The sequence below is a fragment of the Polypterus senegalus genome, chromosome 2, assembly GCF_016835505.1.
Source record: "Polypterus senegalus isolate Bchr_013 chromosome 2, ASM1683550v1, whole genome shotgun sequence".
In the NCBI taxonomy this organism is placed as follows: domain Eukaryota; kingdom Metazoa; phylum Chordata; class Cladistia; order Polypteriformes; family Polypteridae; genus Polypterus; species Polypterus senegalus.
Window position 1 is genome coordinate 311,492,079 of NC_053155.1, and position 27,344 is coordinate 311,519,422.

A 27,344-nucleotide genomic window follows, 5' to 3' on the forward strand; every position below is an offset into this window, starting at 1 on the left:
TTGGTGACATTGAAGACTTGAAGATAAGCCTAAGACCAAAACTCTGCCAGGAACATGGATATCTCGCTATTATTGTGGAGGGATATAGTAGTTGTGGCAACCGTTGTTTATATCGAGCACAGAAGGACACAAGTAAAATTTAATAACATTTAACATGACATAACATTTAATAATGTTATTTTTTCTTTAAATTATGTGTATATGCTTTTTAAGTTTATCGAAATAGGTATTGTTTAGGGTCTGGGAATGGATAAATTCACTTTCCGTTATTTTTAATGGGGAAAATTGATTTGGACTTTAAACAATTCAGAGTTCAAATGGTCTCCTGAAACAAATTAAGTTCGAAGTACGAGGCACCACTGTATAACTGGGTAGCCATGTCACTGGCAAGCAAGCACTATCCTGTTGGCCTAATCTGAAAGAAACATTTGACATAAGGGATGAGGTTCTTCTCAATATGAGTCAGTTGTTTGTGTGGAAATCCAGGATGGCAACAGACAATACACCTTTTTACGCTGCTGAATGCATGTGCTTATGGATTATTCAAATCTTTCAATACAACATGGAAGATATCATTCTGGAAACAGGACTTACAGGAATGCCGTCAGCTCCAGTAAAGCCTGGAACGCCTTCTGCTCCCTGTATAAAAAGGAAAAAATGAAAACACAAGTCAAACTCCTGAGCGAAGCTTGCAAAATACCTGTACATGGGATAAAAACACTTACCACACTGCCTTTAGGGCCAGATGGTCCTGACCTTCCCCGTTCACCTTTCTCTCCTTTAGGGCCAGGATGACCAGAATGGCCAGGGAAGCCTGGAGGCCCAGTCGGTCCTTGTGGGCCAAGAAGACCAGGCTGACCCTGCAAGAGAAAGGCAATTTTACTGCTTTGTTATTCTGTTTGAGAGCACACTAAAGAGACCACCATATCACACTGTCAAATGCCAGGAAATTCTGGCCAGGTAAATATGCCGACCTGCTGCCAGTGATACCAGACAGAATTACTATTTATTATTTGTACAAATACACACTTACATTATGCAACAAAGTGTTTAGCACTGCTGTTCTAGAACTGAATTTTTAGTACAGTTCTTCTTGACATCTGCTTATGTGTTCTTGTTAGTATTTCAAAATCTATGATGTTTACAGAGGGTAACAGAACTTTTACAGTTTATGCAATTTTACACAATGCTGCAGTACAGAAGTACATCTTTCCTTTCTTAGTGAATCACTTTATACATGGGTGCTTTGTGGAGAGAGTTATAAAAAGTAATTCCTGATTACTGAAATAATCCAGTGGGCACTAATCTCCTGGTGGGATGCTGTGTGATATGCTTTCACACTCACCCAATCACTAATTTATTAATTTGCTTCAATTTGTAGGGACACATTGGTGGTGTTCAGAGTTGCTTACTCATTATTCAAAAGATGTCTGCCTGAAGTTTGCATATTCTCCCATTGTTTGTATGTGTTTTTTATCCAAATGCTACAGCATTCTCCCACATCCCAAAGAAATGGATCTTTGAATCTCTAAATTGGTAAAGAATAAGTAAATATGTGAAAGTGTTTTTTCTTCTAGGCACGGTACATCTAGAATAGGTGCTTAATTCTCATGAACTTTAAGTGAGCAGAGTAGATTCATAATGACGAGGAATAACATAGCTTATAAAGGTATAAGGATATGTGCAGAAGTATTTCTATTGCTTGATGCGCTGTCTTTGAGAGAATACATTGGGGCCAAATTCTCACAGAGCCAATACTTTTTGAGGGCTGAGTTGGGCCCCACTATAACCTCCTTACTTCCTACACAAACTCACACACACAACTCATACACATTAAACGACACACTTCATCATTCAATTCTGGACTCTCACTCACTGCTTCTTAAACTCAGTCCTTGGGACTCGTGTGGTTGAAGGTTTTTGTTTCAACTAGCTTCACAATCAGTGAGTCATTTTACCTCTAATTAACCTCATCTCATGATTAACTGTTTTTTTTTTCATTTCCTTATCCTTCATTCAGAAAATCACAGCAGTGTAATTTTTGCATTAATAGGATATTTAGAAACATTGGTATTTTTGCTATAGATATAAATACTTGACTCGCTTTTGTTTTTTAATCTATTGATTGGTATTTTCTCCTATGCAGTTTGCTCCATTAATTGTATCCATATAATCATTATTAACAATGAGCAGACCCATTAATGTGTTCATTAGTAAATAATGGACTAAATAACAAGAACACCTGGAGAAAAAGAATAACATTCATGACGATAATGAAAATGTTAAAAACCAAGCTGAAGACAACACTAAATTATTCCTTGTTGCATTCATGAATACATTCTAATAAAACATTTCTAAATATAGTTTTTAAATTTCTACATTGACCTCAGAACACAGAAAATTGGAAAAACAGCTTGCTAAATTAAGCTAGAAGTCAAATTAATAAGAGCCAATGGTTGGAAAAAAATCCTGCAGCCATATGGGGTCCCCAGAACTCTTGTATGAGAACCAGTGCTCTTATCCAGTAACTCACATATTCACACACATGATAAATCAGTTTATACCTGTCAAATTTCTATTTATGCAAGGAAAGGAATCATCATATACAGTATATGTTGTATTAAATTCTTTCTTCCATTATAATTTTAAATAAGCAAGATCAATATACATTCGTTTTTTATAAAAATTTTAAGTTTTAGAGTTGTTTAACACTAATGAAAATTAACTTTTACGGTGATTCACTGAACTCGATTGCACTTTAGATAGGACTAATCTGCTTATAGCAGGGGTTCTCACTTTTAATCCTTCATCTCAGTATGACACACCCACATGCTTATTACATTCCAATGAAAATTTAGTAAACTCATTTCGTAATTTGTATATTCACACAAAAAAGGCTGAAACTGCAAAACAGCCTGTTTAACGAAGTTCACTTAAAAGCAGAAATTTGTTGAGATGAACACCTGTACCCACAGTGGTCCACGATACTGAACCTGAGAACCACTATCTTATAGCAGGTAGAAAAAACTGTGTTAAACTACCTTAACAGGAAAACTGTAGATAATTGTCATTTCATTGACGAATGAACCAAAACATATACCTTTCTAATGTTATCACTCTTAAATGCTGATCTGTAATATGGCGTGAAATAGTTATGATGATAAAATAACTACTACTGGCCAAGCACAATAAATTTTTCTCTGATACGAAAATAATAAAAGAAGCACATGGTAAGCATTTTATCTGTGATTTCTATATACCTTTCTAATGTGAAAAATAGTGAAAAATTGATGGATAAAATTATTCAATCTGTGAAACTGCTACCCGTTTCAGCTGCAACTACTGCAACTCGCATTCATGTCTTAGCAGAGAATGGCCAAAGTCTAGTGATAGATTGTGTTAATCATACTGGTCATATACAGTATCCCTAGCCATTGAGAAACTGTTTGACAAAACAGATGTGGCACAATTGTATATTTACGTGCGGTAATTTGACGGAGCAGAATTCGGAATGGAACAGCAGCCCCTTGCTTTTGGGGGTTTGACAGTGCTCAGGCACCCGTTCATATCGATCTACTGTACATACTTGCGTATAAGTTGGGTCTTGAAACACGAAAAATCATAAAATCAGACCCCGACTTATACCCCCATTCAAAAATATGACACTCAATGTTTATTTATTTATTTTTTTACGTCTTCTTGCTTCCTCCAATCTCACACCAGTTTCTCAGACACATCGAGTTTTGTTGCAGCAGCGCAGTTACCAATTTCTTTTGCCACTTCAATGACTTTTAATTTAAAACCAGCTTCATATTTTCTTCTGATCGAATGCTCCATTGTAGATAAATGATGCTCTTACCATAAAGGTGTATGAGGGTATAAGATACAAAAAACACAAATCAGTGCAAATGTCGCTTCAGAATAGTGTGGTTATGTAGGAACAATACATAGAAAAAAAAGGCAGTGTGCTCCATGGTTACTCTCTCAGGTGGGCGTTAGTATATCGTAATCTCTTGGACCAATGCTTTTTGCATTCGACTTATACGACCGACAATATAAAATACTGTACCGGAAATTATACAATAAAATCAAGCCCAGACTTATACACGGGAGAACTTAAATGCGAGTATATATGGTAAGTACAAAATTGAGAAATGTAAAACAAATTATTTCATTGTGAATGGTGACTATAAAACTGAAGTGGTAAATGTGGTGTGAATTAATTAATTAATTTTCATGCCTTTTAATATGAATTCAGCACCTGCCACTTTTAAGCTGATATTGTCACTTTCTGAAATTCCAAGAAAATCATTCACCTTCTACCTTGTGATGTCAAAGGCTAACGATGATATCAGATCAACCCCCTGTGCTTACCTTACGTTTGTTGTGGATATGCAAGCTACACAAGTATTATTTTAAGTGCAACAAAACCAACATTTATCTACACTATTTTTTTTATAAACTATTCATTGCTTTTTGATTCTGCTTTTTTGGCATCAAAGCAGCATTGACCCAATGTAATTTCCGTAGGATATGGATTAAATTCACTGTTAATTGATACTGTGTTTGTTAATGAAATGTAATATTCTGTTTTGTAAACACAAGTGGGCTTCTGTTACCTTGATATAAATCTAACATCTGGAAACCACCTTCTACAGAGAAAGGTAAAAGAAATAAAACCAGAAGCCTTAAAAATTATTTAATTAATTACTGGCATTGACACACACTGATAATTAACTGCTTGATTGATTCATTTATTTTTTCACATCCATACACCATTTCCTGCATTTATTTGGTGTTGCTGGGAATGCCCAAGTTAAACTTTCCATATATTCCTATAATGCATTCTGGCAGCAAAGGAATGTGTTTATATTAGTACTATAAAGATTATAAAGTACTTATAGCAGTATACTAAAAAGGGAGGGTAAAAAAAGACAGACTGATATAGTTTGGGTTCTCCTGCAGTGTGAAGTCAAGCACCTTTATGCACCTAGCTGCATTGGTCTGAATAAGTTCTTCTGTGGGTGTAGCACACAATGTGATTATGTTAACCATAAAAAGTGCCATACTAAGGCAGTGATTAATTATTATAGTTTTAAGTCCCCTGTTGATTTAAGTTACCCCATCGGCATGTACTCTGCTAACTTAGTCTCATTAAATTCTGCTCTCTATTTTAATGCACTCTTCCTCACGACTTTAAATGAAAGCGGCTCTATCAAGAAAGATTGATTAATATTTGAATTCAGTTAATGACTCGAATCCAGCACCTGACAGCACATCCGGGATATGGTGATGATGTTCTAAATGTCCTGTCATATTGTTTTCTCTATGGACATACTCCTTTACATTCAATTTTTTAACATACAAAATCAAAATAACACAGAAATAAAAATATTTATAAGTGCACAGCCAATAAATCACAAGAAATGCGCCGAGTTAACAACTTGTTCTTGCAAGGTCTAATGTCTACCTCTAGATGGCCTCAGTTATTTACACATCTACCATCTGCTGGCGTACACATGACAAAAGTTCAGTTGATGCAAAGAAATACATGAGAAAAATGTGAATTCCTCCTTCTTTCTAAATCCCACCTATAGAACTGTTTGGTCTAAATGGGCACAGAATGCATGTGCTTCTCAAAAGCTTCATTCTCAACACACCCCAAAATCATTCTCCTTTACTTATAAGGACTTGCAGAGTATTGTGCAAAACTGCAGTTCTACAAGTTGCAATATTGTTTTTTGTGATATGTATGCTCTATTGACTTGAACTACTGTTATATAAAATATTTGGTGTAATGTTATATATTTGCCTGGGAAATTTCTTAAGGCATTGGGCCTCTGTTATACTGCTAATCAAATGCATCAGAAGTACTATGTAACTAATTGAGTACTTTTCTGTACACTATGCTTGTTATTTATTTTTTTAATTTATTTTCTAAAACGATCTAATATTATTACTTTACTGGAGCTCCTTACTCAGGAATTTGCTAGCCACAATTGACCATGAGTAAAACATTTGTGCCATAAATCATTTCTTGCTTTTCCTAGTGAATGACCTGAGCTTTGGTTAATTGTCTCTGCAAAATATAATTTTACAGGAAGTTGTACTCTTTTAACCGAAACAGCTAATTTGTAAAAATAACGTGAAATCTGAACATAAATATAATCTCACCCTGTAGCACATCTTATAAAAAAGGTAGTTTCAATCAGATTTGAATATAACACTTTTGTCTATAGTGTTGTACTGTTACAGAGTTTTGCAGAGTTTAGACTAAAGGCAATGTATGCTGAATTGTGGTTTACCCTAACTTATTACATACAGCATTGAGTTTAGGTACCAAACACAATGAATTAAACTTTTAAAAATAGATGCACAATTATGGCAAAAGTATTAACTGATGATTTGAGATTATAATTGTGATTAATAATTTCAGTTAAGAGTACAATGAAAAATATGCCTTGCTTTGACAACTGTATATCCCATATTGTCTTTACACACAGTACTATACCACCACCATTGTGCAGGGAACCATTTAAAAAATTAATATGAAAATGTTAAACGCTGGTTTAGTTGAAAAATTTTATTATTGTTTAAAATGCTTCTTTTTATTTGTTACAATAAAGATACAGCACACATATAAAATATGTGTCAATGTTGTAATACAGTAAATACAATAACTTAATGATAAACAAATATTGATAAAATAAAACTTAAACAAACATTCTGCATTCAAACATTCGGTTCCCCCTGAAACACGAGGCATCCTCACCACTTGCCATTCAAAAATGTAAAAAGTGGGAAAATGTTATAGAAGGAAATGCTAAACTGAGATTTTACTGTATTAAGAAAACAAATGTTGCATGTGTATGTTAACATTAAAATACACTCTAAAATCATATCCAAACCAATGAAATCTCGCCTCTATGACTTTGTCTGCAACCTGAGCTGATCCTCTAATGTCCTCATTTCTAATCCTGTCCATCCTCATCACACCCAATGCAAATCTTAGCATCTTTAACTCTGCCACCTCCAGTGTCACCATCTCCAACCCATATAACATAGCTGGTCTCACTACCGTCCTGTAGAACTTCCCTTTACCGTTTGTCACAAATCACTCATGACACTCTTCTCCACCCACTTATCCCTCTGTTTAGCAAATTGCTACAAGTCCTTTTCACCCTCCTTAGTGTCCAACCTCTCATACAACTCATCATACACCATTTCTTTAGCCTTCACCACCTCTCACTTCACCTTGTGCCATATCTCCTTGTACTCCTGTCTACTTTCTGCATCTCTCTGACTATCTCACTTCTTTGACAACCTCATCCTCTGTATACTCTCCTGTACTTCCCCATTCCACATCCAGGGTTCTTTGTCCTCCTTTATCTGTTCAGATGTCAAACCAAGCACCCTTCTAACTGTCTCCCTTACCACTTCTGCTGTAGCTGCTTAGCTGTCTGGTAACCTTTCAGTGCTACCCAGTGAAACTCCAGTGAACTCCTCGTTACAGTCTTCCTTTGTCAATTTCCACCATTTGATCCTTAGTCTGCCCTCACTCTCCTCCTCTTCTTCATCTCCAACGTCATCCTACAGACCACCATCCTATGCTGTCCAACTACACTTTCCCCTGCCACCACTTTGCAGTCTCCATTCTCTTTCATACTGAATCTCCTGTATAGGATATAAACTACCTGTATGCATCTTCCACCACTCTTGTACATCACAATGTGTTTCTCCCTCCTCTTAAATATGTATTCACCACAACCATATCCATCCTTATGTGCAAAAATCTACTACCATCTGACATTCTTCATTCCTCTTTTTGACACCATACCTACCCAACATTTCAGCATCCCATCTGTTCCCTTCACGAACATGTCCATTGCAATCCGCTCCAATCACTACTCTCTCTCCCTTGGATACACTCTCCACCTCTTCATTCAACTCACTCCAGAAATCTAATTTCTCATCCATCGCACACCCAACTTGCGAGTCATATGCACTAATAACATTCACTATCACACCTTCACTTTCCAGTTTCATAATCATCACTCTGTCTGAAATGCTTTTCACCTCCAAAACATTTACATACTGTTCCTTCAGGATTACTCCTACCCCATGATTCTCCCCATCCACACCATGGTAAAACAATTTGAACCTGCCTCTGATACACCTGGCCTTACTCCGTTTCCTTCTGGTCTCTTGCACACACAATATGTCAACATTTTTCTCTCCATCATATAAGCTTACTCTCACCCTTTACCAGTCATATTGCCAACATTCAAAATTACTTCCTTCACTTCCACTCTCTTTACTTTCCTCTTCTCCCCATGTCTCTGGACATGCCTTCCCCCTCTTCTTCTTCTTCTTCAGACAACAGTAGCCCAATTTCCACCACCACACTTTTGATTGACTGTACTGGTGGTGGTGGTAAATAATCTGGGCCTCAACTGATCTGGCATGGAAATCTGTATTGTTAACCGCATATTGATCTGGCAAAATTTTACACTGGATGCCTTTCCTGACAGATCCCTCCCAATTTGAATTTTAAAAGGCTGTATAAATGTTTTCCTACAGTGGTTTAATAGTTTGCACAGTACACTTTTGGAAAGAAAGTATTACCAAATTATGGATGGGTCTTTTCATTTTGGTACTTAAATGTCTATAAAATGTCAAAAGATCTAGGTTCACCATTAATCAATTCTTTGGAAAGCTGCTGCAAACAGAAAATAAATACAGTATATTCACCATTTTTTAAAAGGTGGTGTCAGAGTCCTAAAAATGCATTTATCATTTAGCATGTAGTTAGCCCTCTGGTTTGAGTGCCTCTGTATATAAAAAGAAGTGCTTGAAGTGGATATAAATCTACAACAAGCCCAACAATGTATTTCTTGTATAGCCCAAAATAACACAAGGAATGTCTCAATGGGCTTTAACAGGCCCAGTTTTTCGACAGGCCTCCAGCCTTGACTCCCTAAGAAGACAAGAAAAAACTCAACAAAAAAACAATGGCAATTCAGAGAGAGTCCCTCTTCCATGTAGGTTGGGCATGCAATGGGTGTTAGAAAATGGGGTAAACGCAATAAACGAAACAGAACACAGTTCTCTTCATAGAGCTAGATGACCAATCTATCATTACCACCTCAGAAATACAGCACAACAGCAGAAACTACTTTATCTTTGAACAGTTACAGTGATGTATGAATGCGAAGGGCGAGGAGCACGAAGCAGTAGATTAGATCGTTGCAACACAATTTCTGAGGATTCTCCATTAGAAGTTCAAATGCAAATATCCAAGACTGACATTTGTCCGATCGAGTTTGTAGCACCACAATTGAAAATAAATTTGTGGTCGGTGGGATTTCTCCCTTAATGTTTTAAGCACTGCAATCACAAGGGTAGGAGTTTCTCAGTTTTCAGTGCTGAGCTGGGGGCTGGAGGTCAACAGAATGGAATGGATAACTAAAATGAGAGCCAGTACATATCTAAGAGTGTCTGTTGTCTATAGGCATGAACAGTGCTTACTAAACCTTGAGCTTTGCATCTTCTTCGAGTTTCTCCATTTCACATCTCTTTTTTCTTGTCCAGGACACCGCTGCATCTTCACTTGTCTGTCCATCCCATTGGTTAGTGGTAGTATTTGTTTGGCTGGTCAATCACTTCTGCTGTTTCCTTCATTTAATAATACTTACAATTCTTTACATTTATATAGAGCTTTTTTCACTACTTAAAGTGCTTTATATAGTGAGTGGGGAACAATTTCAACCACCACTCATCATCATATCATATCACACCACTGCTGTACCCAGGTGAGTGGCATCATTAGCATCCTTAAGATCTTCATCGGTTTGGGTGGCCTCACTACAGGGACATTCAGCATTTGTTGTGTGGCCCAATCTAAATAGGTTGTCCCTTGTTTTGCCCACCTTTGACCTTGCTCGGTTAAGCGCAACCTAGTCTTTTCTAAAAAGGGATGTTCTTTTGGGTAGATGCTCTTGAGGTGTAGGAAGAGCTTCATTGGGAGGGCTATGGTCAGTTTTTGGAATGAAGTCAGTGGTCCATCTCAACCACCACTAATGTGTAGCATCCATCTGACAGCAGCCATTTTTGCGCTCACCAAACACGAGCTATTAGTTGTTAGACAGGAGATGTTTAAGGGGCCAGAATGACTAGGCTGAAGTGGGCAATTTAGTGAGGACACTGGGATAGACCCTACTGTTTATGACAGATGCTCTGGAGACTGTTATGACAACAGAGACTCAGGACCTCGGTTTTGTGTCTCATTTTTACAGCACAGTATCTCCATCACTGCACTGGGGCACTGGAATCCACTTTCAGACCACTGGGTAAGAGCTCACTGCTGGCCTCACCAACACCTAGTCTAGCAGCAACCCAAGCTTTTCCTAAATGGTCTCCCTTCCCTGTACTGACTGAGCCCAAATATGCTTAACTTGAGGTGGACAACCTGTTCTGAAGTGCATTTTGCCTAAGACATGCTTTCAAAGCATTGAACAGCATGTAAGGTAGCTCGATATTAAAACAGATCAACAAAAAATTGACTGACAAAAAAAAATTGTTGGCAAATTTGGCATTTTCTATAACATCACCAAGTTTCAATCAAATCCGTAAAGGCATTTTTGAGATTTTTGGAGTATTAAGTTTTCTGTTGTGAGGGGGATTACCCCTAAATACTGATACATTGAAATGACCTTTCTCAGCAGATACATAATACCCCTAGATTTAACATCCTGCCAAATTTCAGCTTTTTAACTAAACAGGAAATACTGTTTTTGTTGATAAATGACTGAGGAGTCAAGTTTGCAATATATTGTATATATATATGTAAACACTGTGCTGTCTGTTTTACTCCTAAAAATTCCCAGAAACTATAATACAAGGCAAGGAAAAATTCATTTCAGATTCAAAATGTTTAAATCACTTTATGAATTCGTCACATACAATAACATCTGAGGATTAGCTGATTCAACAAGAGAAGACATCTCAAAGTACTTTGGCCCACCCAGCCTATTTGGGCATTACTGTCTTGATGTATACAGGAGAAAGTAGGGTGAAATGACACCTTTTATTGGCTAAGCGGTACAACACTTTACTGCTATGTCTAGATGTACTAATGTGAGTACTCCAAGGAAAGAAGCATGAACTGCTATCCTCCTAAATGAACACTTCCAATTCACAGTGCCTACGATTTGCAGCCAAATCTGTCTGAAACATGACTGGAATCTCAGGGGGAATCACGAGGTTAGCAGAAAAAATCTGGGAACATTCTATTCCAAAAAGATCTGCTCCTCCGTCAGCACAATCTTGTGGGGTGCGTGATGCATTTAGAATGATTTTAACAGAGCAGAACAACCTTGCTGATAATTGAGCTCATAAAAAGGGGGCCAGTTAAGTGAAAACAAGATGGATATGTTTATTAAAGCCAAAAGGTATTAATACTGCTTAAGGCCTTAAAGGGGGCAGAGCAGCTTTACTCTTTATAAAGATAAGCAGAACAGAGCCTTTAATCAAAGGCTGATGTGCTGGGATGGAAAGGGAGGGGCACTCATTTAATGCACATATTGAATTTGTTTCACAGTCATGCTCAATGAGATTCCCTCGTATTTGGTCATACCCTGCAGATGTATGTCAAGGGCAGCACAAGAAAAAAAGACAGGTTTCTTAATCCTGCTGCTTTCTGTCAGACACCTTTTTAACACCGTCACCTATACTCCTTGTTCCAGTAGGTCACTCTTGTGATAGGTAAGATTTTTTAGATTTGTGATTCTTTCCATTCAGTTTGTTCTTTACATTTTTTCTACAAGTAAACTTTGAAAAGAATGGATAGAGAACAATACTGCCAGCATAATATGCCTCTTGGATAGTTCTCTAGACACAAATGAGTGTTGAAAGCAACAGAGACATGCATGTTTACACCAAGCTTTACTAAATCTGTCAAATGTGTCCAATCTAAATGAAAAGGGGCCCTGTAGTCTACTTTAAGATTTTTTTCACCTTGTGCCACCCTCTCAATTTTGTCATCTTATCAGATCACTCACTGATTCGCTTGTCACATCCTCTTCTCCAATTCCTGTAGTTCTGTTACCTCTTCTCTGATATTTTTATTTCATTTCTCTCTCATTCTGCCAGTCTGTACAATCACTTTTAAATGACAACATTTCCAATCAAGAAAAGAAAGCACAACAGCTTGACTTTCAGATCAAGGTTGCTGCTGTGCAGAGCTTGTGTCTCTACAATATAAGCAAATCTTAGGGTGTAGACATTGCTGTGCTGCACACCCACAACATGACCAGTCTTGTAACTGGTCCATTTCCCTTTTTATTGTTGCACCCAGCGTGCAGAGGTAGTAACACATTGGGCACATACTTTATACTGATTATCTCACCGCATCTAAAGTATTTCTCTTACTTGCTACTCTGATGAAATGCTCAAGAAGAGACTGCATGAGATCCATCAGTTAGTCAGTACAATTCTGGAATTATAGCTGTTCAAGTCCAAGCTTCCCCATAAGTGCAAGAGGGGAATAAGACCTTTGCATGTTCATAGGATCCTTCTGCAGGTGCCACTTCAAGCAAGTTAACCAAAGAGCTAGTGCTCCTTAATCATCTGCTCACATTTCCTTTGAGCTTAAGGCATGGGAAGCAGTGTCCATAAAGCTGACTCACTGGTGACGACTTCTTTTCATGCAGTCTATACAGACGTGTGGGAAAGTGGTTTGGGGAAGAGCAACTCTGAAACCGCAGGGAATGCTAAAGCTATATGGCCTTTTTCTTTGTGTTTCATGTTTATTTTGAAATGATTCCAACTGACCACTCTATCCGTGAACATCTCTGGTATGTTGGCCTCTGACAATCCTCAGTAGGCCTGTGCAGTTGGGAACAAGCAAGTAAAAGTTTCCTCACTGGTCCTTCCGTGGAAACCTTCTGGATGTATAGTTTCCATGCATTCTCCATTGCAATCTTTGTTTAATAAAGAACATGTGATGCTCACAAAGCCTGGTTCTAAGCCTTTGAGTCTCCCCTATTTTAACCCTAACTTCTTTAACACACTACTTCTCAGCTGCGAAGCACGGGTATATATATATATATATATGTATATATATATATCCCGATCTACATACGCTCAAATAGACAAACCACACGCCGTTGCGCAATGGTAGAGACTTCGCCTCTAGTGCCGAGGTTCGATTCCTGAGAGGAGGTGCACTGAGTATGTACGCGCGCTTCCCGATTCATTTTAGCCTCGCATCCCCTTGGTTTGAGACGTATGAAAAAATATGCGGTTAATGCAGAAAGACTTTCATTTCAAAAGACTACCCGACGGAAGCCTTGATAAAAGCATGGTTTTGTGCAAACTGTCCAAATACGAACCTGATTGAAAGAAATTATAATCAAATCCTTGATGACAGCAACACTCATAACGGTCACAAAACTATTACATTCACAATCATGTTACGTTATTTTTAAAATGTTTCCTTTTCTTAGCACAAGCACAACTGAGAAGCTTCGATGCATGTACTCCATAACGTGTTAAAAAAAAATAACGCATTTAATCACACTTTCAATTCCAAGCAAAGGGGAACTTTTCTCAATGCATCATTTCCTGGTATATCGATTACATTGATGCACACATCAGAGCTACAAAAATGTTAGAGTCGGAATAAAGCGCGTTCCTATGACTGATCGGAGGAAAATTTCATTTCAAAAGACTACCCGGCGGAAGCCTTGATAAAAGCATGGTTTTGTGCACACTGAAAAGCAAGCAAAATTAGATGCATTACAGAAAGCAGACTTTGTGGCTCTTACTGGGGATCATTGGACTTCCGTGACTGTTAGTAATTCTAATTACATCTAATTAAAAAATGTTCAATGATCACACTGTTTTAGCCTAATGTACAAAATAATTTTGGCTAAGGTTACTCAGAGTTTAAAGGTGAAGCTGGTCAAATTACCTTTTCTGTTTCTGCCTTATTTTTATAAGAAGAAAAACTGCACTTTATGTTGAAATTTTTGTTATTATTTAAAGACAATACCATTCTGAAAATGTACTTAAAGTACTTAAAATACCACTTTGTTTTTAAGTCTGCCCAATTTTAGCCAGGGATGATATTTTTGTTTCTGTTTTGAATTGAAATGCAGTTTAAAAACATTTTTTTTTAAGAAATTAAAAGAGCTTGAGTTTACAATATTCATGTCCATGTCTATTATTTGATTCTGTCGCCCACTAAAACCCTTTTAAATAAAAAAAAAAAAACAACATATATATGTATGTGTGTATATATATATATCTGTATATACGTATATATATGTATATGTATATATATGTATGTATATATATTGTGGTCCCCGGCCGGGGCTGGAGTCCTGCCGGGACGCCCAGGAGGACGAGAGGAGGGCTTGTGCCTCCTCCAGACTGCGAGGGGGCGTCCGTCCTGGTTCTGTTGGGAGCCACGGGTCGAGGGCATAGAAGCCCTACCCTGTAGGGGCCCGTGGTCACCGCCAGGCGGCGTCCCGATGCCGGTTTATCCCGTACGGTCCTCGGCTGGGGCTGGAGCCCGGCCGGGACGCCTTGGAGGATCAGAGGAGGGCGAGTGCCTCCTCCAGACGGAGTGGGGGCGTCCGTCCTGGTTATGCAGGGGGCCTCGGTTACAGGGCTTGGAAGCCCAGCCCTGTAGGGACCCGTGGCCACCGCCAGGCGGCGCCCCAGGGCCTAATTATCCCGGGAGCCCGGCCCACCAGGAAGTGCCGGGGGGAAGACTTTATGTGGCGCCCGGAGAGCTGCCAGGAGGACAGCCGACACTTCCGCCACGCTGGGGCGTGGCCAAGGAGCGGATACTGGGAACACCTGGGGCTCATCCGGGAGCATTATATAAGGGCCGCCTCCCTCCAGTCATTGGTGGATGTCGGGAGGTAGCAGGACTGAGCTGGAGAGAGAGGACGGGAGGCGGCCAGGAAGGCACAAGGACTGTGGGCCCTGGACTTTGGGGAAATCGGTGCAGAGGCACTGGGGTGTGAGTGCACGTGACTTTGTATATATTGTATATAATAAACAGTGTGTGGGTGCAAAATATGTCGTCAGTCTGTCTGTGCAATATGTATATATATATGTTTATATGTGTGTGTGGGGCCAGCGTTCACAATATGTATATATATATGTTTATATGTGTGTGTGTGTGTATATATATATATATATATATGCCAGCAACACTCATGACAATGACAACACAATTACATTGTCAATCATGTTACATTATTATTAAAATGTTTCCTTTTCTTTTTCATTACTTCTTTAACACACTACTTCTACCTGACCCCCTTCCCAGTGATTCTGGGACAAGACTGGTCTAAAAGAATCAGCGGTAAGCCAGGTATTTTGCTAGTCTATATATTATATATATATATATATATATATACACACACACACACACATACCTATCTACATCATATATACACACACATAGATACATACATACACACACACAAATTATATATATATCTATATACATACACATACATACATACATACACACAGGTATATATATATATATAGTGCACGTGACTTTGTATATTTGATATATATATGTATGTGTCTATATGTGTGTGTATAGCGTTGGTCACTGAGTGCAAGGGAAAAATAATAAAATGTAGTCTATAAGTTATTAAACAGTAAAACATTAACGTTTTAAGAAGTAAAGATACACTGAGTATACTGTGGTATAGAAATTACATTTTCTATGTGAACGTCCAAATTTCTGCCTCTGGTAATGTGCCTTACCGGCAATTAAAGAAAATTATTTTTGTGTCCTCTGCAGTGATAAGAGAGAAAGGCTTTGGTGTAGAGAGAGGTCTTAGCTGACGATATGAGCGTCGCGGTGGGTCTCGTGTAGACTGGAGAGACGGCCCTGCCATTAACTGTCCGGGATGGCACTGTCGGTCCTCTACTCTTGTTCGTGTCTTCGTAATCCGACCTGACGACCTCATAATCGTATACATGTAAAAGAAAGTGCGAAGCGCCTCAATATTAGTTTGCCGCGGTCTAGAAATGGGATCCCGTGTTTACAGTTGTCTGGGCTATAGCTCATGGGAAGGGGGAAAAAAAATGAAAAGTGTTTACTTTAACTTAAGGCAGAAACGCAGTCAGCGTCTCAAAGGCCGGCACTGCTACTACTGCTTTTGTAGTCAGTTCACGTGAGCCGCTAGGAGTACATGCATCGAAGCTTCTGAGCTGTGCCTGTGCTATCTCGTGCGATCTTGCGATGTCCACGGCATTATTTAATGTTAGCTAAGACCCGGCACTTAAAAGTTTCTTGCTACAGCAATTTTAACTTCGTTACAAAGTGATTCAAAGTCTCGTTTATACCTTGTGTCTTCTCATTAAACTTGTATCCTGTAAATAAAGTATTTGGTGTTTTTCTTCAACGCTCTTTGGGGGCTCTTCCTTCTTTTCTACATACTGCGGTCATAGTCAGTTCACGTGATTATGTGGGAGGCGTGATGATGTCACACGCAGCTCCGCCCCTCACAGACATCGGGCTAACGTTCATTACAGTATATGGAGAAAAATAGGTTCCAGATATGACCCTTAAGCGTAGATTTTCGAAATGAAACCTGCCCAACTTTTGTAAGTAAGCTGTAAGGAATGAGCCTGCCAAATTTCAGCCTTCTACCTACATGGGAAGTTGGAGAATTAGTGATGAGTCAGTGAGTGAGTGAGTCAGTGAGGGCTTTGCCTTTTATTAGTATAGATTCAATATAATGATAAAGATGTGCCCAATTTGAAACAGAAAATAATGGACAGCACTTGCCGCAAACGGTCCAAGAGATAAACATGTCCTGGGGGAGCAGCAAGTCCACTGCACACACAAGAACTGCCATATCCAAATAACCTTACCAGAGTAATTTTGTTGGAATTTTTTGAAAAAAAAAAAAAAAATCCCTGAATTGACAGTACATGCCTGTAATGACCACTAAAACATAAACTTACTTGAGAGGGTATACAAAATTAATGTCAGCTTTCGGTACTCTTAGCAATTAAACTAAATGCCATGGTGACTTTACTGAAATCAGTGAGTGAAAAGCAAAGGAAATCTCCAGTGTCTCTTCAAAGATCCTATTCATTATTGTCACATAATTACTATCAAATGGAAAAGCTTGGAATACAGTTTCTCAGAAGTCTCTAGAGCTTATAAAGAGGAAGTTTGATGGCCTGCCATTGAGCTCTCTGCATTAAGTGTGGAGACCTTGTGCTAGGCTGACAGAACAGCATACACTTGTTTGCTTCCTGATTTAACTTAACAGGATAGCTCCAGTTCATTGGTTGACATTTCTTGTAAAACATCCTGCAATCGGGTTAACTCAACCATAGTTCAGGAAAAAAATGAAGGCTACAAGATCACCAAATCACAGGATGATTCTGCTATGGTAACTCATAACAAACAAATACAGATAAACATTTACCATATCTACATGTGTGATGCTGTGGCTTTATATAAAATGCTCTCTGACCAATGACACGTCAAGTGATTAAAAAAGATTTTAAGACTGGAAACCTGGAAGTCAAGAGGGCATGCAGGATATAGTTATGTGGGTCTAGCATTATAATTTTGCAGAGAGTTGAAATCCTGAAGATTATTGTTTGGATTGTTCTCACTTTTCAATACTGTTTTATACAGTATATTTTCTCTTGCCTTTGTTGAAGTACTTCAAGAACAGTAACCCTTTCTTTCTGAGTTGTGTTTGACAGTAATTTGAAATGTTTTTCCCTCTTTATTAGTCTATAGGTTACTTTTGCTGCTTTCTAATCTGTACCTGAAATCAGATGACACTTTTGACAATTTAAAGGCAATGTTAATTTGATTAAAGAAACAAATAACCATAATTGACTTGTCTAATGTGGGCAAATCCATCCATCCATCCATTTTCCAACCCGCTGAATCTGAACACAGGGTCACGGGGGTCTGCTGGAGCCAATCCCAGCCAACACAGAGCACAAGGTAGGAATCAATCCCGGGCAGGGTGCCAACCCACCGCAGGACACACACAAACACACCCACCACACACTAGGGCCAATTCACAATCACCAACCCACCTAACCTGCATGTCTTTGGACTGTGGGAGGAAACCGGAGCGCCTGGAGGAAACCCACGCAGACACGGGGAGAACAAGCGAACCCAGGTCTCCTAACTGTGAGGCAGCAGCGCTAGCACTGCGCCACCGTGCCGCCTGGGCAAATCCTACAATACTCAAATATACTATTAATATAAACAATACAAACATAATTAAAACAACTAAATATAATTAATAAATATAAGACTAACAAATATTCTATACTTTACATAGTGCTTTTTATAATAAGCATCATTCTATGACATCTTACAAGTATACAGTAAGGGAATGATTATATTAATATACGCTTATGCTTGCATGTAGTCAGCTTTTTGCTAACTAGTCTTGGGATAGCTAGCTTACAAATCATGTTTATCTATATGCTTTTTATTACATAGTGTTATCGTGGCTAAAATGCTTTTTCTTTGTAGAGATAACCCTTGGCTACTTAAAGTATTACACAAACTGAATGAAACACTCAAGCACTCAATTTCTTAAATGTACATGTAGTTTCTTCTGGCAGAGACAGTGGTTAGCACAGATCAAAAGGTGCTGTGAACTTGACTTGTGGTCAGATTATTCCAGGCAGAGGTTCAGCTTATTTTTTTTTCAGTAACTGTAAGAAACTCCAGCTTCTAGATTTTTCTGTAGTTTGGTAGATGCCTCTATCTAATTCTACTTGAAAAAACATGATATTTAAAATAAAACAAAGTGCAGTCATGTGCTCTTTTACAGCTAACTGAGTTTAGGCTGTTCGTACTTACGGCCAATGTTCCAATTGTTTTTTTTTACTTATCAATGGCTGTTAATAATAGATGTGCTGCTTCTTTCTTTTACAACCGATTTCTTAAATTCCACTACAGAACATGAGGTTTTATGTAACAAACACTGCAAAGCACCAACAGTGAATAATAAGCATGGGGGTCCCCCATGAAGTATCAGTTGATAGCACCAACATACGAGGGGTTCCACCAAGGGGTTCTAACAGCACAGCTGCAAGGCACTTCTATACTGCTATGCATGATGGGGAGAGAGCAGTATGATAACAGCTAAGCAGCAATTCAAAAGTGCTGTGTGGCACCCTGAAAAAAGGCATGAGAGACTCGAATATTGGTTTGAAGTAGTGCATACCAGTGCTTCACACCAGACCAACAGAGCATCAAGCGCAATGTCCTGTACACTCTGTGACCAACATATGGCCAAATGGACAGTCCTACATGGAGCTGTAAGTCAGCACATGGCTATACACAGATTAAGAAAAAGTATTGGTGCCCTTTGTGCTGCTGCGAACATTATGCATGGTGGTTGTTTTAATTATTTTGTTTTGGACACACTAGTTTATGCCTTGTTTCCTGGTCCACAGCTGATGTTCTTCATATACATGGGCACAGGTTAGAGGAAACTTTTATCAATGGTTGCTGACGACAGATAAATTGGTTCTATAAATCCATAAGTACATGGTGAAGTCCATCATTGTTAACTGAAGTGAAATGACATGGTCTTCTGTTGTATCAATAACTGTTGAATTCCACAAAGTATCATCTTCTTGTATGACTTTTTTAAGGTTCCTTACTTCTTCATACTTCCTACTACCAATTTGCTGTTAAAGGTTCTGTTTAAAGTAAAGATTTAGTGAATAAATAAATGTACAACAAAATACATACTACATTTAAACTGATTTATCCAGTTTTCAAATGTCAGTGTTATCCAAACGTGGCTATTGTTTAATTGTATATCAGTAACATATTCTGATGCTACTGCTAAAGACAAAACAAAATTACTTCTATTACAACTAATTTGTCTTAATGTGCAGTGGTTTGGCTAATATGAGTAATATGTGTGTTGCAATCAGATGGAGGAGATCCTTTGGGAAACTCTGAAACATCTGTGCATTGTTGTAAAACATGTCCACTTTGGATTTCCTCTGGATAGTTATGCCAAAATCATTCAAGCTGTTGTGCTGCACCTGCTGCTTACTTAAGGCATATGGAATGAGGATCAGGGCTCTGCTGATCTCTTATCTCTAAATCTGTGTAAGCAGAAAAACTAAGTAAAGAAATGCTTTCATACATGTCATCATGTATGGTCTTTAATGTTGCTACTGTAAATAAAACTCGAATTATGTAGTGTGGCAGGTGGCTAGGGGCTGTGCCCAGCCAGGACGCCTGGAAGGACCGGGAGAGGGACTATGCCCTGACTATGACTATGAGAGGGCCGCCGCCCTGGTTTGTATGGGGGCCACGGGAAATGAGCATGGAAGTTCAACCCTATAGGGGCCCGTGCTGGCAGAAGGAATACCAGGGACACCCGAAATGCTTCCGGGTGCTCATGCGGCACTTCCGCCACACCAGGAAGTGCTGCAGGAAGTTCATCAGAGGGCACCTGGCGCACGTCCAGGTGGGGATAAAATAGGCTGCCTCCCCCCAGTCATCAGTTGGGAGGAAGAGGACAGAGCTTGGGGGAGAGGAGTGGAGGCGGTGAAGGAAGAACTGTTGGAAGGCCTGGACTTAAACAGGGTGATTGGTGCAGGAGCACTGTGTTTGTGCGGGACACTTGTAAATAGCTGTAAATAAACATGTGTGTTGGAACCATTGGTGTCTGCCTGTCTGTGTCCGGGGCTGGTTTTCCACAGTAGTTTGATTGTTGTCTTAAAACTGCAGAGTGCATGTTGCGGATACATTATTAGAACATTAGAATTTTTTTTTTACGAGAACAGGCCACTTTTATACCTTCTTCTTGCCTTGGAAACATTTTGGACAATTTTAAGTGAGACAGATGTGCTCGATATATAATTTTGAGTTGAACAATTGTATGCTTTGCACATATTGAGCTCGAGTGAATTCTCTTCCACTGCTACCTTCCACTCCTTTTCTGAGATGTTCAGTGAGAGATCCTTTTCCCACTGTACTCTTGGGTCTTAAAAAGGAAGGGACTCTAGAATGGATTTATATATTGCAGAAATGCTGTCTGAGTCCTCAAGACTGATCAATATTTTTTACGGCATAGAGGTAGGTGGGAGGTGAGGAAAATTGGTCAGGTTCTGTTTAACAAAGTTTCTGATTTGAAGGTAGTGAAAGAAATGCGCGGCTGGAAAGTTAAATTTGGAATGTAATTGTTCGTAGGATGCAGAGACGTTGTCTATGTACAGATCTCTAAGTAATTTAATCCTGAATGTTTTCCAGACATTAAAAATTGCATATGTTTAAGAGGGTGGTTCTCGTGCAGAGGTGCCTGAGATAAAAACGTCTTTATCTTAAAATGCTTCCTACATTGGTTCCATATTCTGAGCGAGAGAAGCACAATTGGGTTGTTAGTATATTGGCGATAACCTGCATTTATGGGGGTACAAAGCAAGGAATATAAAGAAGTGCTGCAGGATTTTATTTCTATTGCGGACCAAGTCTGTGTATGTTGATCTATTTGTGGTAATGTCCATGTTTTTATAGGCATGACAGATCCATCCTTAACATCCTTCTATTAATATACCCAACATCTCCCCTCTGCACATGTCCTAATCAATGCAATCTCACCTCTCTGACTTTGTCTCCAAACCTGAGCTGACCCTCTAATGTCCTTATTTCTAATCCTGTCCATCCTTATCACACCCAATGCAAATCTTAACATCTTTAACTCTGCCACCTCCAGCTCTGTCTCCTTTTTTTGGTCAGTGCCTCTGTCTCCAACAGATATAACATAGCTGGTCTCACTGCAGTCTTGTAGACCTTCCCTTTCACTTTTGCTTGTACCCATCTGTCACAAATCACTCCTGACACTCTTCTCCACCCACTCCACTCTGTCTGCACTCTATTCCTTACCTATCTTCCACACTCCCCATTACTCTGTACCACTGATTGATCCCAAGTATTTAAACTCACCCACATTTGCCATCTCTAGTCAGTGAGATGCACAAAGTAGACAGAAGTATAAGGAGAAGGCGTAAGGTTAAGAGAGAGGTGGCGATGGCTAAAGAAATTGCATATAATGAGTTGTATGAGAAGTTGGACATTAAGGAGGGAGAAAAGGACCGATGGGCTAAACAGAGGGACCGAGGTGGGAAAGATGTGTAGCAGGTTAGGGTGATAAAGGATTAAGATGGAAATGTACTGACAAATGAAGAGAGTGTGTTCAGCAGATGGAAAGAGTACTTTGAGAGGCTATTGAACGAAAAGAATGAGAGAGAGAAAAGGTTGGATGAAGGGGATACAGTGAATCAGGAAGTGCAATGGATTAGTAAGGACGAAGTAAGGACAGCTATGAAGAGGATGAAGAATGGAAAGGCCGTTGGTCCAGATGACATACATGTGGAAGCATGGAGGTGTTTAGGAGAGAGAGAGAGAGAGACAGATAGATAGATACTTTATTAATCCCAAGTGGAAATTCCCATACTCTAGCAGCATCAAACTGATAAAAAACAATATTAAATTAAAGAGTGATAACAATGCAGGTATAACAGTCAATAACTTTGTACAATGTTAACGTTTACGGTCGCATAGTGTGGGGTCTCCTCAGTCTGTCAGTGGAGCAGGACGGTGACATCAGTCTGTCTATCGCTGAAGCTGCTCCTCTGTCTGGAGAGTTTTTAACCTGATTGTTTAATGCAATCTTGGAAAGTGAGACGATGTCTGAGGATTGGAGAAAAAGTGTACTGGTGCCGATTTTTAAGACTAAGGGAGATGTGCAGAACTGTATTAATTACAGGGGGATAAAATTAATGAGCCACAACATAAAATTATGGGAAAGAGTAATGGAAGCTAGGCTAATAATGGAGGTGATGATGTTTCATGGTGCTTGCTGCTTTACAGAGGACTCCTGTCATCGTTCATGTGTTGTAGCTTCATGACACTTCATGGAGAATAACAGTACCATCATAACCTCCATAAACCATAGACACCATTCATGGAGCTTATCTGGAATGAGCACATATGTTGTTCACATGTACTAAGCAGTAACAAAATTACAGACAACATAGGTGATGTCACGCTGATGCTCAGAAAGTTTTGGATTTTAGAGCTTTTTGGATTTTGCAATTTTGAACTTGGGATACTCAACCTTTAATAATAATAATAGTAACAGTAATAATACTAGTTACCCTGAAATTACTGCAAAGGTGGTGCACATCAACAGTCTCTCACGATATACTGAAATTTATAACGAACAAGAGATGGGCAAATATAATAAACATACTTCCTGATCTAAACTGAATCATGCCTGGTGTTCAAGCAAGCTAAATTTGTACTAACCTTTGGCTTTGGTCACTTAACCTAAACTACAAGCACTGTTGTAGTTTTTTCTGTTTTTCATTTCCAGTTCATTTTATGATGGATGAAACAAGTTTATTTCTGTTGAAAACTGTGTGATTCAAATTTGCAAATACATCTGAATTGAATGTGCCATATACTGTATAAGGAAAAGCTGACAATTCTGAAAGGATGTGCAATCTTTCAAATTACAATCTAAAACAACTCATCTTCTTCCTCACAGCCAAAGCACAACAAAGAAAAAGGCAGTCAGTGGCCTAGTTAGCAGGCGGTACTTCCAGCTGTCCGCCAAATTCCTTTTGCATTACACTTTATGATATCACTGAATCCTGCACAGGGATTACTGCAGGCACTGGGTGCAAAGTAAAGCTTTCAGTCTGCTGGACAGAGATAAGCCACTTAAACAGGCAGAGCAGAGAATTGGGGATTTGGCACGTACATAGTAAAGTTTTTGCTGCTAAAAGATGCAACCATCTGCATCACTTATGTAACAAGTGATCATGTTAATAGGATGTTTCCTGGTTACATTGGAAAACAGAAACAGGTAACACTGAGCACATGTGGAAACATCTGGAAAAGCAAAACATATATTTGGCACTGAAGACAAAATAAGGGTTTAACTGCCTCCTATCTATGGAGACCATTAGGCATCTACTTAGTCTGCTAGCAGGTTCATTATGAAGTGTAACCTATAGACTATATCTGTATGATCCATATATACTGTATGGATTCTAAACCATAAAGGCTGTCCATTTCATTTATATTTCTCATTCACTGTAAGACCCTTAGAAAATGGAAACACTGAAAATAGACATGTGCAGAGTTATACCTACAAAATGTACTTAAAATATGTGACATCTGAACTGAAGTTCTGTACTTAAAATTGCCTGTTAAGTGTAGTTTTTACTATTGACTTTTGCAATATATTCTTGTTTGACTACTCTCAGTTGGCAGTTTAACTATAGAGAACAATTAAAGGTAAAACATTAGCATAAAACAAAACAGAAAAGATACAAAGAAGAAAATGGCAATCTGTAAAAGAGGATAGAAGCAAAGAGATCTGTTCATGCCCTCTTGTTTATAAATCAAAAGGTACCACAGTAAACCTTCCATCTATCCGTTCATTTTTGTATCCACTTATCTAGCTTAGGATCAAAGAGCAAACACATGCACACACCCGCAGTGACATACACTCACCTAATTTCCACACAGACAGTGCCAGAGGTGGAATTTAAACCAGGACTATGGAGCTATGAGGCAAAAAGAAGAACTAACCAACATGCCACCGCAGGTTAGTAAATTAACAAATTCAAATATTACTTGATCCATCAATCAACACAACCGTTATTATCCCCAGGTTAACTGCCATTTCTCAGGAAGTTATCTGAATAAACTGGATGTCAAGTGTTACTTTTAAATCCCCTTTTCTGTGGATTTAGTCCACTGACTAAGAACAAATCAGGTACAACTAATAGGAAAATTCTTCCTTCACACAGAAATTTGCTGAGGCATGGAACTTGAGACCTGAAAGTGTGGTGGAAAGAAGCACTAAGTAGACTCTTAAGTCTTAGCTCAAAACTAAAATGGTAATGCAAAGTATAGAGAAACTGGTGATCTGTGTTAAGATGCCCAACATGTCTGCCTCCAAATGTTTTCTTATGTTCTTACTTACTTTATTTATTTTTCAAACTCCATAGTTAGTGCTTTGTTCAGTTGTATGTTGTTAATTGTTTACAGTTCTTACAATTTTGTCTTGTTCTTCAAACCTGTAACTGCTACTTCTATATATTCTTAAAAGTGGGTAAAACTGATGAAGCCTGGAAAACGATTATGCTAAATCTGCTAAAAATGTGAACTCCATCTGACTGTTATGAAGAACATCAACATATGATAGCATGGATCTGTAAAGGTAGCCAAGATACTTTGTCAATGGTGAATGTGCATAGCCTGTGACGCATATGCTGACATACCTGGAATGGTAAGCTCTGGATTTTTGAGAAACTCCAGCAGACATAAAAGTGAGGTCAGTGGCTAATTATAGGGAGATACTGAAAAATATAAAAGCCACTCTTATTCCTTGCCTTTAGTTATTGTCAAAATTATTTCTTAATTTGAAAGATGCAGCCAGATTGCCTACTGTACTTTGGGTTGCCATGTTCATAGCTTTCCAACTAAAACCATCTCTCAAAAATGAGACAAGACTTTTTTCGGAGAGACGAGATGAGACTTTTTCAGAGAGATAATTTCAAGTCCTGCGAGACAAGACTTTGTGCCAAGAAATGAAGTGAAAACCTAACAGTTCTAAGTGGGGCCAGAAATAAAAGGCAAACAGTAGAAGAAGAAAGGCCAAAGAGTAGAAGACAAAGTAAAACATCGTTAATGAAAGTACTAAAATTCAAAAGTCTCAAAAAATGATAGTAAAGATGACATTTGTGCTAACAAACGGAAATTATTTCTTGGTGAAATAACAGAACAGCGAAGAGAGATAGAATATATGGAGATAGGTGATATGACAGAAGTATTTAGATATTGTTCGGCTTTAAACTTTAAGTTGGAGACTTGTAGATCGTCTAATTCATGTTGCCATCAGGCAAAAGTAGAGTTTCATCCCAATGAAGAGGCGTATCCGTGAGAATTAAAAGATTTGGTGTTTGGTGAAAGTAAAATCCACATATGTGAGTGGCAGAGACACAAAGTGGCCCAGGGGTCAGAGTTCTCATTCGTGTGAGTGCTATTAACAGACGCAGTTCCTGTGCTCTCAGCTCCAAGCGGGGTCAGAAATAAAAGACATAGAGTAGAAGACAAAGCAGAACATCGTAAAGAGGTTCAAAAACTTTGGTGCGATGCACATGCAGAGCAGGTTAGAGATTATGAAAGTACTAAAACTTGAAAGACTTAAAAAAACTGATAGTAAAGATCGCGAAAGTGAAATCCATATATGCGAGCGGCAGAGACACAAAGTGGCTGGGGGGTTTGCAAGCAAAGTGAGCACCTAATTACTATTAAATAAAAAATACACTGGGGAAAAAAATGTATCCTAATGTGTGAGTTAAGGTAGTTATGCAAATATTTTGCTTGAAGTTTGATTTTAAAAAAGGAAAAATTGTGAAATCAGCATATTTCCACCTACAATATCTGAATCCTTTTGCATCAGTGTTTTAATGAAACAATTAAAAAGAAAGTATTAAAGTGTAGCAAATTATAGATGAAAGGTGATTTCTTCTTTTTGAAATAAAGCACATGACAGAGACTGAGAAAAAGAAAGCTTGAATTATCACAATGAAATCAACATGAGTGCTCTTTTTTAGGGGTGTTTGCATATAATACAAAAGGAACCTACAGGGATTGTCATGCCTGTCTATCCTCACAAGATCATTAAGTAGTTGGTGCACAAGGTAGATGGCACCTATGGCTGAGCCTGTTCCCATGTCTTCACCTTGTGTGCAAGAGAAATGGCAATCTGTGCTGAAGAAAGTGAATAAAACTGTCTAGGCCTGGCACTCTGCGTTACTAACAGATGTCATCTAGCAAGCCAAAAATGCAATATATTTATCAAAACAAATAGAGACTGTAAAATAGCAGCACATTTAATGGATATTTCCTTGTATTGATACCGTTTCACACCATTCACTGAGTCAGCTTTATCTGAGTTCACATGTAATGCAAAAAGTGCCTACTGTGATGGCCATGTCTGTCTGTCTCTTTGCACGTCTGCTTAAAACAACTCGGCTGGCATTGGTCTTTTCTTGAAATTCACAATTGTCCTGTTAAAATGCTATATTCCATATTTTTCTACCTTTCCCAATTCTCTTCACCCTTGCCAAAATGGCCGCTGCACAGTCTACTACAAGTGCGTACAAGGTTTTCACTCTGTAATTAAGTTCTTCTTTGCTTCAAAGGTCAGGTATTATCCATTACGAAATACAAGGTTTCACTTTCAAACGGTTATACATTTGTTTCT

At 38.6% G+C, this 27,344-nt stretch overlaps 1 protein-coding gene across 2 annotated transcripts in view; it reads right to left on the reverse strand.

Moving 5' to 3' along the window:
• Window positions 1-27,344, reverse strand: part of col4a2 (collagen, type IV, alpha 2) — a 280,817-nt gene that overhangs the window by 136,483 nt on the left and 116,990 nt on the right. For both annotated transcript variants that reach the window (XM_039745915.1, XM_039745914.1), the window contains exons 5-6: window positions 726-860; window positions 595-639 (exon numbers count right to left, since the gene is read on the reverse strand). In XM_039745915.1, coding sequence (XP_039601849.1) covers window positions 595-639; window positions 726-860 — 180 coding nt within the window. The remainder of the gene's footprint in view (window positions 1-594; window positions 640-725; window positions 861-27,344) is intronic.